The sequence below is a fragment of the Accipiter gentilis genome, chromosome Z (genome assembly GCF_929443795.1).
Source record: "Accipiter gentilis chromosome Z, bAccGen1.1, whole genome shotgun sequence".
Classification (NCBI taxonomy): domain Eukaryota; kingdom Metazoa; phylum Chordata; class Aves; order Accipitriformes; family Accipitridae; genus Astur; species Astur gentilis.
The window spans coordinates 55,804,540-55,818,073 of record NC_064919.1 but is presented as its reverse complement, the minus strand read 5'-3'; the positions used below and the strand labels follow the sequence as shown (position 1 = coordinate 55,818,073).

General features: G+C 35.4%; 1 protein-coding gene across 5 annotated transcripts in view; it reads right to left on the bottom strand.

Annotated features, from left to right (window-relative positions):
* PTPRD (protein tyrosine phosphatase receptor type D) overlaps positions 1–13,534 on the bottom strand; it is a 382,124-nt gene that overhangs the window by 145,905 nt on the left and 222,685 nt on the right. For 4 of the 5 annotated variants that reach the window (XM_049794703.1, XM_049794704.1, XM_049794705.1 and 1 more), the window contains exon 5: positions 1,633–1,821. In XM_049794703.1, coding sequence (XP_049650660.1) covers positions 1,633–1,821 — 189 coding nt within the window. Of the gene's footprint in view, positions 1–371; positions 381–1,632; positions 1,822–13,534 lie in introns of all 5 variants that reach the window. The other variant, XM_049794707.1, reaches the window with a different exon arrangement.

Here is a 13,534-nt window from a genome sequence, read left to right as displayed (position 1 = left end):
TTGGAAATTCTATTTAAATATATATATATAAATCTATATATATATAAAAAGAGGATACACTGAAGGTTATCTCAAAACAAACACTGTAGTTTAGGCTGGATTATGGCATTTACTGTTCTACAGCTATGTGACACGTGTACTGTTTCTTTTAGGTGTTGCTATGACTGATAAGACAACATTTCTGTGGAGGTGTGCGTGTGCGCCACTACAGGGATCTGGTGACTACACTGACTGTTAGTAAAATGCATGCCATGCATTTTAAGAATAATAATAGTAATCATATCATAATAATCATAATAATCATAATAATCATAATATTCTGAATATGGAAATTAGTGGGGGTGAAGTGCGCTTCAGAACTAAGCACTTACCAATAGATTCTGGAGATTTAAATACGGAGAGAAGAAAGACAGCATAAAAATATTATTATATTCCTTATAATTTGGTACAAAGTTTTCAGTTAAAGCTTTATATACTAAATCATCTATGTCACATGTGAAAAATTAATTCTTAATTTACATTAACAGAAGGTTAATTTACACAGTTCTGCTGACAACAAGCAAAAAGTCAGTTAACAAGACGATTTAACATCACAGGACAGGTCAAAAGCTGAGAATTCTGGGAAGACATGTGATTAAACAACTTAGATTCTACAACGATATCTACTACAATTGCCAAAGAAAAAAAGCTCATTATATCCCCATTATCTTATTTAGGGATAAGCTTTAAACTTTATAAATTTAGAGTGAGTTTGTTTGTTTTTTTTTAATCTAAAGAGAGCAAAAGAATAAACTAGGGCAGGAGGAGAGTGAAAGAACTGCTAGGGAGGTGCAAGGGGCAAAGAGAGAGAGAGCAGCAAAAGCTGGATTCTACACCAAAAGCAGACTTCTGTAGATCCAGAAAATGTAGGGTTCATAAAGCTTTAGCGTGGGCGCACACTACTGTGGCTAAATGTGTTGGAAAAATGCTCAGCCAGCAAAAAAACTTTATTCCATAGATTACCCAAGGATTTCTTTTCCTTTTTTTTTTTTTTTTTTTTTTTTTAATTTTCTTTTTAAGGTATAATTGTGCATGGGAAAAAGTATTGTGTTTTATGTATTTGTGAGAGGAAAGAAGATGTGTCCAAACTGGCTAATCTTTGGTGGAGTCAAATGTGGAAAAGACAGCACAAAACACATTTTAAATTTTAATTGAAGTGTCTAATGCAGGTTTTGGTTTTGATGAATATAATCATTGGTACTCCTTGCAATTTCTGAATGAAGTCCAATGTTGAAATAAATTTGTTAAAAAAAACTAAAAAGGAAAGAAGAAAGAAAGAGGAGAAAATGGATCCATCAAATACTGCAAAAAGCAGTAAAGAAAAAAATTATCAAAAAGTACAGTCACAGCAGTGAGCAATGTGGAGTAAACAGAAGCTGCAAAACACAGAGACAGACTCTAGAAAAGGCTATGACAACATCACAGACATGGACAACACACTCAGTAACACAGAAAAGAGAGGAGGAAGAGAACTTATTACCTATAAATAAAAATTAAAAAAAAAAAAAAAAAAAAAAAGGAAGAGAAAGAAAAGAAAGAAAAGGTGAGAGAGAACAACTCTGGGCGTTAGTAGAAACAGTAAGAAGACCCTACCTGAGCGTAACTGCTTGATGCGGCCATTGTTGTTGCTTGTGTCAACAGGTAAGAAATCTTTGAACCAAGTTATTTCGGGATCAGGATTGCCACTGGCTGCACATAGCATGGTAGCTGTACGAGTTCGTTCAACCACCTTCAGCTGTGGGCCCATATCAATGGTGGGGAAACCTCGGGGAATTTGATCCTCTGCAAAAGAAATATATGATTTGAAGGATTTCCTATTAGTTATGTAGTAACTCATGAAATCCCCAATCATCACCCTGCTTAATGTTCCAGGGTTCCTTAATTGTTCGTATGCAAGGAACTGATACAAAAAAGATACTTAGGCAGTATTTTTGGTAACTTACAGTGATCAAAATGCTGATAGAAAATAGAAAGTTCATAAAAACGTGGCTAAAAACTTTACACTTACTTATAAAATGCATTAAATTGGCATAGATACTGTATGTAGTGCATAATTATTAGACTCCCAGTATGGTACTTTACAATACTGGTGTTGCTCTGTTTGTGAGAGTCCTTATTATTTTATACAAAAGATTGACTTACCATGCCTATCAACAACAAGGAAAAAAACCTTTCTTTACATGAGTCAAGTATATAAGGAACTGTGATCATACAGTATAGAATTTGGCCAAGCAAGGACTTAGGAGACCCAAGTTATATCTCTTGCTTTCATCATTATTACCTATGTGCTGTTGGTCTTAACATTTAATGTCCGTGTGCTTCACTTGTCCATCTGTAAGATGGGTATGACAGAGCTTTACTGCTAAAGTGGCAGGATATTCATAATGATCTTGAATGGAAACAACTGTGTCAACTAAACCACTCAGAAATGGTAAAAAATCTCATCCTAGTGCAGTCAATAGCAAAATACTAAGTATACTGAACAAGAGCAATTTGCCTTGTTAAGATGATACACACTAGCAAGTAACACTGGAAGCACAGTGGGATCAGGCAATTTCTCAAAAATCAAGTTAGCATAGGTAAAATAATCTATTTGAACTACAACATCTTGCTCTTAATTTCCATTAATACAGCAAAAAAATTTTTTTTTTTGAAAAATAATGGCTGTAATTTCACTTCAAAAAGGAAGCAAAAAAAAACCCAAAGAAAGAGGATCAATATTAGCTATAAAACACATATCTTATTAAATGTTTTGATTGGTGGTTACTGACATGCAATTGATTAAGGGATAAAATCAACTTAGAAGAAATTGTTCATTGTCAATTCTCTTTCATGAAAAATGCGTCATATTTCCAAATAGTTTCAGGGAAGTCTTCAGACTTTTCTGAAAAATGTATAGCAAGTAAGTACATCCTATAAATCTTTGCAGTTCTTGGGATCTGCTACCACTCATGACCTACTTAATTACTTGCAATACAAATGCACATAGATACTACCCTGGTATAGCAAACACAATTCTCCAGTAAGTTTGCATAACCCTTCAGAGCTAGTATTTCTATCAATCAGTGATTAAGTGTCGAATCATTCACTAGCGATAAGCTCTTCCCAAAGAAAGGTATGTTTCATGTCTGTTTATAAACATGAAGTCTTTACTTTGGGAGTAACTGACAAGACTTGAGTTGTGATACAGAACAGGATTTTTATGACCTGACCTTTCCTCTCCTACTTGGTTCGTACAGAAAACCCTGGAGTCCCTTTTGCAAATACCTAAGTGTACAACAAAGATAATCTATCTTGAATACTAATAGGATGGAGTAGTAAAGAGCTTTCCTTTCTTATTTTTTATAAGGGTAATTAAATTCCATCCATCCCCCTTATGCATAGAATCTCTTTGAATGAATGCTGTTCATGAAATTTTCATGAGAAACTTCACAATGTAACAGATTCAAATAGCAAGAACTCTTATATTTTTGACAGTTGTGGCCCGTTTCCAATCTGGCTTTCAGGTATTTGGCAATAAACCCCAATATTCAACATAAAATGGAGCAGAGAAATAATGAAATTTCTAATTGGAGTGCTTATCACAGTGGATTTAGTTTTTACAATGTTAATTGTTTTTTTTTCTCTCTAAGTTTATTAGTGATATGTACAAAACTGTCTTTACACTTTGATGATACCAAGTTTGACAGATGATCAAACACACTGTGCAAGAGAGCTGAGTATCAAATCAGTGAACAAGTGCCTCTCAGCCACAGTAAGAAAAATGTAACTATTAGAAAATTTTGATATATTGGTAGCTCTACAACTTTACATGAGGTGAAAGGAAAAATATTTTTTACTGCTCATTGATATGCTCATTAGGCTCTAAACCATAGTATATACCACTGTTCCTTATTAAAATTCAGTTCTAGTAATTAGCTTCCAATTCATCAACAATTTAAATCAGACTTGACCTTCTCAAAGCCATTTGGTACTGTCATTTTGAGAGGCCATTAAAGGGCAGATTTCTCTGTCCTTGTGCTTAGTGAATCATACATGTAATACATATTTTGTTTAGGATGACAGATACAAGAGATTTAGAAATAGAGCACATTCTTTGAATTTGTTAGGTGTCTTAACAGCACTGCATTTGATTACTGGCATTAAAGGAATGCCTTTAGTACTGTGCTAGTATCATTTCCAACTGCTGGAAGAGCTCTACAAAAGTTATTTTTCACCGAATGTATGATCTGAACAACACAGAGAGACAATTACAAAGACTGGTTACCACATGAACCCTTAAAAGAGAGAATGATGCAAAATGGCCTTGCCTCATTTCCCACCATGGTTTTTCATAGTATTTCTAAACTGTCTCTCTGTGTATTCAGTCTGTTTGATATTGCTCATCTGTAAACAATGTCCTTGAGATTCCTACCTCTGCTGCCAGTTTTGTCAAAGCGGTAATTGCTTCCCTTTCAAGCAACATGTATGGAGAAATCACGTTAACCTCTACATTCAGATTTCAGTGTAAGTATACCTATAGACATTGTCCAACACATAATTTCACATGTTGTTGCACCTGTCTTAGAGGTGAGCCTGCCCTCACAAATGCAAGAGCTTTTAGAGTAGAGACTAAAACTCAGCTTTTATGGGTAAACTGTAATTTTGATGGAGTGGTATCTTGAAAACACCAAGTTAAATTACGCCTACCAAAAATGAAATGATACTTACCTTTAAGAGGATCTACAGAAAAAAAACTTTGAACACAGCTATGCCACAACTGTATATCATAAACTCTGTTCTGCTCATCCTTTAACTGTGTTTTCTCTCATCTTGAAGGGAAAAGTGTGCTGTTGCAAACTCTCTTTTTTAAATGACATAATTCTTTCATAAGATTTCAGGAACTTCCCAAGCTATGTCTGAAGGTATACTGACTGTCAAGCCTACATATATACAAAAGCTGGATCCAAAGAAAGAAGAGGATTTCATCCACATCCAGTACAATGGATTTGACTCTTCATGATAAACCTACTTAGGTGTACCACACAGCTAAACAAAGAGAAAAACAGTGATCTTCATCTAGCATTTGTACCACACCTTCTTAACATTTAGACTACTTTTTCCATAAAAAGCTACTTTCAGATCATGTCTAGGCCCTGTTGGCAGCAAGAAGAGTGACAGCTTTTAGAAACAGATTGGGTCTTAAAGTCTTGAATTCTTCATGGCTACCTTACTGAATCACTTTGGCAATCAGCATCATGTTTTAACAAGAAAGACACAATAGTGTTGAATAATATTCTCAATTACAGTACCTTATGACAATATTACTATGATACGGATACGAGGTGCAAATGTGAAACACCCAAAGCAAATTGTGATGACTTGTGTTGTGGTTTATGGAGTGTAAAGGCAAGGCAATAGCACCAGGGTCCAAGACTGGACAGTTGACTTGAAAACTGGGTAATATTTCTGTTAAGTATTTCCTTCCACATTAACTATTTGCACCATCAAAACACCCATATTCCAGAATATCCATATTAACCTGTAGTTAAAGCTGTGTAATCTGCCTAACATACATGCTCAAAGAGTTTCACTGTGCCTCTTAAAAAATGTTATCCTATGTGAACCAATTATTCTCGTTGTGGAAATGGAGGGTGGTTCTCCATTTTATTCAGGAACAAAAAAATGTCAATTTCAAGATTCACTGATAGCTTTGCCATGGGCAAATTTTAGTTATTCTGTAGCTCACAGAATAAAAAGGCACACATGGAGTATTCCCAGAATTCACTATAGATACTGAAGATAAACTGCTGCAATAAAGTTTATTATTTCAAAGAACAGTGTAAATAAAGCTTTTATTTTCACTATTCCAGATGGTAGCAGCATATAATTTGCACTGGTTTGACATCATGACCGTATTATTCAAAATCATTCTTCCTGCAACTGAACTGAACACAGGATGGAGAACAGTAAAATCAAAGATAGTAGGGGAGGGAGGAAAAGAACCATTTTGCAGCAAAGTTGGTATTCTGTACCACTACTGAAAAACTATGCATATGAATAAATTGAAAAATAAAAACAAAGCTGTTTCTGAATATACATAAAAGACAAATTTGGATTAAAAAGCTATAAAGCATCAGAAAAGTGCCAGTTAATAAACAGTATTCCTACTGAAATATTTTAAAAGGTAAATTTTGCTAAAAATATAATTATAAACACACAATAAATTCTTTTCCCAAGGTTCTTTGTTCAAAGCTGCTATATACAGATGGATACTTTTACTTAGTGGTGCTGTAAGTCAGTAAAGTAGCGTAATGGCTAGACTATAAGAATAGATCTAGGTATCTGTTGGGATTTCTCTTAAATTTCACACAATTATACCACACAAGGAAAGGAAACAATCTATAGACATATAGATTGACATCTATAAGATGATCAGAGACTCACTAACAGTTAGTAAATATTCAGCAAGAGAACAGCTGCCCGTACCATCCAACTGAAAACCATGCATTTAAAAATATTCTTCCTATATTGAAGAGATGTGCAAAGCACTTCTGATGCAAAAGAAAACAAATTTGTTTAGTAGCTCTGTATACAATTACCCTGCAAATTGCAGAGTAATGTCTATATAACAGAACATAGAGCCACTTAAACTGAAGTATCATTTGCATGAATGTTGAAGCAGCAATTTCACATTGCATTAAATCAGTTAACATTCATTGTTATTAACATTTAGCCTTAAATAAGTTCCCTGTTTTAACAAATAAGTGCATTGAGCCTTTGAAATTAGATATCTTCATAAGGACATGAAAACGGAAAAAGGAATTTGCACCTTTTGGCAGTTCTTAAAATCTGCTAAACTAAAGACTGCACATAGCAAGCTCTTTCCAAAGTGACCTGTCTCACTCATGTGAACAATGAAATACCTCTCACTCTCCTTTAACAATGACATTCCAAACAACAAGAATTAACATTTGGAGAGTCATCATTCATAGTAAACACAAGCCTTAAAATAAGGGTTTATTCTCACATTTGCACTCAGGCACTGTTGTTGCTTATAGCACAGCGTTATCACCCGAACATCATACACCCAAATTTGGTTATGACTAAACTTCTGGATGTCTGTTCTGCTTAATGGGAATGGAAAGGGAAATACAAAAGGCTGTATCCTAAAAAAAAAAAAAAAAGATGGAATCCAAGAATGCCTGCCAGATGTCCCTTCTCTAACATAAGGAGAGGACTCAGCCAGAATTATGGTAATGAAAGAAAGGCCGAGGATGTGAAGTAGTGTTTTAAGTGCAGGGTATCATATATTTAGGAAAAGAAACACTGAACTTCTGAAGCAGAGAGGACACAGCATCTCATATATTTCCATATGCAAATGTTCACAAGAATGAAACTATGTATTTTGCAATGGTGAATAAAAGACAAGAGGACAGCAAAGGGCAGTGATATGAATTTCCGTGATTACCATTTCTAATTTGAAGCTTAGTTTCCAGACAGGGTTAGGATTTAGATTACATTAAATCAGGGTTAAATTGGGGCTTGCCAAGAATGAGGATTAGGAAAACGCATGATTGCTCTACCCAGTCAATATTTTTAACACACTAATATTTGTGTTTTTACATCCTCCGTACTTTAATTTGAAAAATAAAGAGGAAAGAATAAGAGTAGTACAGTGATGGCAGTCTTTGCTTTAAGCTTTAGTTTTTCACTTCACACACAGTTTTACGGTGCAGTAAATAATGAGATCTGCAGCAGGTTCATATGTATAGCAGAGGTCACTTCTTATGTTAGTAGTCTGAATATGCAGATTGGTCCAGAACACATAAAAGCATTCTTTCCCCTCCCCCCCACCTTCTACTCATTAATACTCTGTGTTAAAGTATTGATATTAGTAAACATATATGGCACTTTTTATAAGTAATTAGCTTATATTCATTCTTAAATATAATGCAATAAATCATCACAATAAAATTGTAACATACTAATTTGAAATGAGAAGGGGGCAGAAGCATCTTGGTTTTGCTTCACCACAGAGGTCAAGAGAAAAAGAAGTGAGCAGTCTGGCAAAGGAGTTGTCAGACCATACAGTTCCCTTCTCCTTCCCTCTCCATCTGCACTACATGTCTAAACCTGTGCCTAAACCTAAAGGAGTTGTAATACTGCCTAAGACAGTCAAACAATCTCAGCTTGTGATCACGGCCATTTCTGTTACTGATGTTACACAGTTTCCAATGACTTGCTTCCTCAATGCCATAATCTTACTGAATACTTTTTAAGGCAGCCTATATACTCTGCAGCCCGAACTGACAACTATAAACTATACTAACTGCATTAATGTCACAGCTGCAAAATTTAAGGACCTGACAAAGGAACTGTAGTGCCAAAACCATCAACTCTGTTTAAGTCTTGTTTTCAAAGGAGAATAATACTGTGTTTTGTTTTGTTTCATTTTCTAGGTCAGCATCAAACTTGTGCATTTTAGAAAGAGAAATGGGAAGATTTTCACTTTGGTAAGTGGATAAAAAGGCACCCCAGAAGGCCTACAGTTTGGTCCCTTAGAAGAAGGGACCTCAAGTTTTGACAAAAGATGCTTGGTCAGGACGTTAAAAGCAGTTTTGGTGCAGTGAATTAAACAGTAAGTTATTCAAGGTAGAGGCTATGCATTCCAACTGCTTTTTATGGTGCCTGGAACAACAGTGCACCCATACAGATGTAGCAATTTGGATGTTATTGCAGTATTTCTATAAATAGCAAACATAATGATGAATAACAAACAACAGAAGTGCTATTAATGCTGAAGAGAATGAGAAGAAAGAGATGTGTTGTCAGAACACAAAATGAACTCTGGAAAAACACAGTTGAAGAGGATAGCCCTTGAAACTTAGTATTATTGAGCATTGCACTAATGTTACTGGTACAAAATATGCATGTTTTTTTCTACGTCTAATGCAGAATTCATGTTCATTGGTCTGAAGAGCATGCTTAGAACATTCATAAGACTTACATGACTACAGATAGGTGACTGTAAAAAATCAGATATAGTAGCTTCTCATTTTTGTGGTTTGTTTGGTTTTTTAAAAGTCTTTCCAGCTCTGTGAACATCTTCCTGAATATCTCTCGTGCCCACCTATGCCAACATTCCCTCTCTCTCACAGATATTGAGAAGACACCTAGGGATCTGTTAGCAGGGAAGGATAGGTGTAGGAGAAGGGAAGAGAGTAGATACGAATTTCTTTTTTGCTTTCGGTGGGTTTCACCACATAAGCTGAAATAGCTTTGAGGAAATGTCCAGACAAGGAAGCTAAAGGGTATTTTCTTCTGGGGGAGACACAGCCATTCACTTCTGTTCTGGAAGAATACAGAAGAGCTTTCTCTGTAGCAGACAACACACATTGCTTAAAACCCAGCTTTCTCACAGTTCTGTGCCCAAGTTCAATAATTACTGCCGTCTGATAAATACCCTTTAATGAGTATGGACTTACACAGCAGAACCTCATATTAACACTTAAGAGTATATATGTGGATGAAGGCATATATATAGTAACACAGAAATGTTACTATTTCTAAAGCCAAAGACAGCCAAGGCTTCAATGTTTCAATCTCAGAAAGACTCACAGGTTCATGATGTCACATACCTAGTTTTGCTATGGATTATTTTGCTCTCCAAACCCAATGTTAGAACTGGCTGTGGCCTGTGACTTTGACTCTACCTGGAATTTTGCTGCTGCCCAAAACTGAAGTAACTGGGACTAGTCTGGGTGTTAGCACGTTTCATGTTCTAAAAGGAAGCACTGTTTTCATCGATGACAGATAACCTCCGTACTCTGAGTTACTGTGTGGAAGAAAATACTCAACATCCTGTCATGCCTTCCAGCACAGCGGAGGCCTGCCTTTGAAGCAGGCACAGAGGGCCTGGTGATGCAAGGCATTGCTCTCTCTGATCCACCGAGAGCTAGCACTTGTGTTCTTCCAAAGCATTTTTCACAATAATAATCATATGGCCTTGAAAGAGCTATTGTGAACTGTTGTGAACTGAACTGAGCAAACTGAAGCAGGCTTTCTGGAAGACTGAAGGAGAGAGATGTACTTTAAACATGACACTTTCATATTTGTCTAGCAACAGCAGCTAATACTTCTCATGGAACTGTAAATGAGTAATGACATTGGGATTCATTCATGAGATGCTGAACATAGACAAAAATGGATTTACTAAGCTTTGCTATAACTCTTGCTGCAATTTACTCAACTAATTACTCCACAAATTATATTGTCACTAATTTCAAATAGGATTTTGGCTGGGCATAGGAGCATCAGATGTTAAAAAGTGTTTTTTTTATATCTGTTTTACATGCTGAGCTCAAGGTTGACACTTGTAAGCCCATCATAATTATTTAAACAAATTAAACAATTCAGTGCTATCTCTAAAAAAATACAATGAAATAAAAAATCTGCAATGGGCAGTGTAAAATGGAATTTACTATAGTCTACACTCTGAGTAAGTATCTCCAAATTATAAAAAACAAAAATGTCATCAACAATATTCATGAGTATTTGCTTACTAAATATTAAATTGATTTTATGTAGAGTATAGGTAAGCTTTTTGTTTTCACAGTTTCCTTTCAAGATAATTTTCTCACCAACTTTCATCTAGCTGATCAAAGATGATCCTAACAATGCAAGATGTACTTTCTAGAAAGAAGTGGAGGGGAGGGTTGGGTTTTTTGGTTTTGCTTTGTTTTGTTTTGTTTATTTTGAAAGAAATTTCTGCAAATTAAAACGGTAATTTGTTAACACAGATACAGCAATGTTTAAGTTCCAGTTGAATACTGTATTAGCATGGACATAAGGAAGTAGTTGTTCTGTGTAGCTGGAAGTCATGGGCCTAAACAACTGCTGGGATTATGTTCAAACAGTCCAGTGTGTCTGCCAAAAGGCTGAGGGAGTCAGGATGTCAGGTGGGAAGGGAGTAGGTGTGGGGGGTAGTGCATCTGAGAAGGAGTAGAAAGTTTCATGTTTTGACAATTATTTGAAAATTCATCGCAAACTGTTCTGTGAAAACCAGTTAATGAAGTCAAACAGCTGTGGAGAGCCAGTTCTTGCCTTTAAACAGACATAGTGTGACAGACTAAGCTTAGCATAGCATTTTATGTGTCAAGTATGTAAAAAATCAGTGTAAGCACAAAGAACCTCCATGTAACTCTGTGGACAGAATTAACACATGATAAGTTGCATGAAAATAGTACAAATGAAGAAAACATAATGCTTAAAAACAGAAGATGTGAATACGTCCAGTGGTGAATTATCACTCAGTGAGAAGCCCTATGCCACAGAAACAACACAAGTGACTGAGAGCACCAGGGTTGTGTCTGATTTCAACAATGGAACTGTTTCTTCTTGGATTTATTAGTAAAAACAGCTGTCATCCATTTTATAGCTAAATGCAAAACTTATTTCTTTTAGAGAGAAGAGATCAAACTATTTTTCTTGTAGGCTGGAGACATAGGCATGAATATTATTATACACACTCTCTAGTAGCAATTGGGAGCAGATCAGATGTTAGAGTAACTGAGAAATAATTTCTGCCACTAACTGAATATACAGTGATAAATCTTAGACTACACAACAGTATTTCAGTATTTTTTTGTACTTGAAGAAGACTTAATAATCAATCTGTGCATGCTAAACATGTTTCTGTACTTATTTTATAAGGCATACCACTTTGAGTAAGTGCTACAACATAACCTCTTCTGAGTATTAACTGAAAGGCTAAGACAGGGATTATAAGAAGAAGGGTTGGTTGTTTCTGACTTCTCAGTAACTTCCAGCTCCTTTGGCACATGAAGAAAACATCTTGCTAACATACAGCTAGGGTTTTTTTAGTGTCCTTGCTTTAAATACTGTGCTTCTGGAAAAGGTTTGTCTAAACTGTTTATCCTGATTTATGAAAACCTTTGTGAAGAAGATGATTTTTAATCTTTAATTGACACATCTAAGCCTTCATATTGTTATCAGTTAGTATGTATAATATGATTGAAATAACCAGGGAGCTGCTAAAGTCCTATGTACAGCCCCCATCATTTAATATGTAAAAAAGGGAAACAGTATCTAGACTTGATTTAGGGTTTAGGAACTAACTACTAGACAATGGGGCTTTGAAAATAAGTAGGAAGTTTAGGTCAGAAAAGGCAATGGGTTGTGGTCTGGTCAATAAACATTGAAGAACCACTTGGAACTGCCAAGACTAGAGAAGAAGTAGGTAAAAGGTAACTCCTACAGGGGGAGACTGTGACCACCGACTCATTGACCACCTACTCAAATGATACCACGTATTCAAAAGAAGACAATGAAAGAAGAAGACAGAGTGTGTGCACTAATTTAGATGAGAGGTGAAGAAGAAAGAACCAATCATTAAAGAAAATAACAATTAATATGTATTAGTTAAGTGTATAATTATGAGGATTTTTGAGACAAGGGTGTGCTGACTGGAGACAGGCATCCATCTATGTGCATCAATGAAATTAGTTTGAAAATATCTTGACTCTGTGTGTTATTGGCTTGCACACTGGGTAAATGAACCCCATTTGTGGGACAACAATATTATTGCAAGACCTGATGTAGGTATATGTGTCCATAAACACTGTTACCTCCAAAGTGCCACCTTAACATCTTATTTTCCTTTAAAAACCCACCAACAAGCCACCCTGAAAGAGCACCATCAAGGGCTTTGAGAAAAACATTCTCTTGAATTTTGGCCTTAAAAATCTCTATGCTTCTACCAAGCAAGAGAAAAATCTTTCTTTATTTATCAGGTTTTGTAAAATGTTAAGCCAAAAATTTTCCAAGGTATATATTCAAGTTCACTTTAATACGTGACTTTTTGCTTTTTAGTAGCTGGGTTTGCACAGAAGTCAGTATCATAGAGATCGCAGCTGCAGAAACACTCCCACAAATTTCTTGCCTGAACATACTGGAAATCTCCCTCTGCACCAAAATGTCTGAAAACTCTTGGAAGATATCAGCAAGTACCTGGCAAATTTCCACATCTCTATTGTTATGACTGTGATCGCCTTTACCACCTCATATAGAAAGTAGGATGACATGAACTGCTGATGCTAACTTAAGTCTTCAAAAGAAAACCAAAATAATGGCTTTGCCAGGTGATCTCCTGCTGAAGTCTTGAAAACTGAGAGCAAGCATAATTAAGTGTATCTACCAGTTTTAAATGAGCTTACAGAAACTATGTTTCTCTCAACAAAATCTAAAAAAAAAAAATAAAAAAAAAATAAAAAAAAATTTAAATTCATGACTACCACCTCTAGTATTCTTAATTTATTTTGTGTATAAATTTAGGCACAAAATCTTTTGTTCCAGAAGAGGAGATAAAAATTACTTAGAAAATATTTTAGATTAGTCTCCATGAAAAGCAAAAATGAATCCAACTATCAGCTGTAAGTTATTGCTTCCTGTTTCAAACTTAATGACAATGCAGGACATCAGAAACTATCAAGGG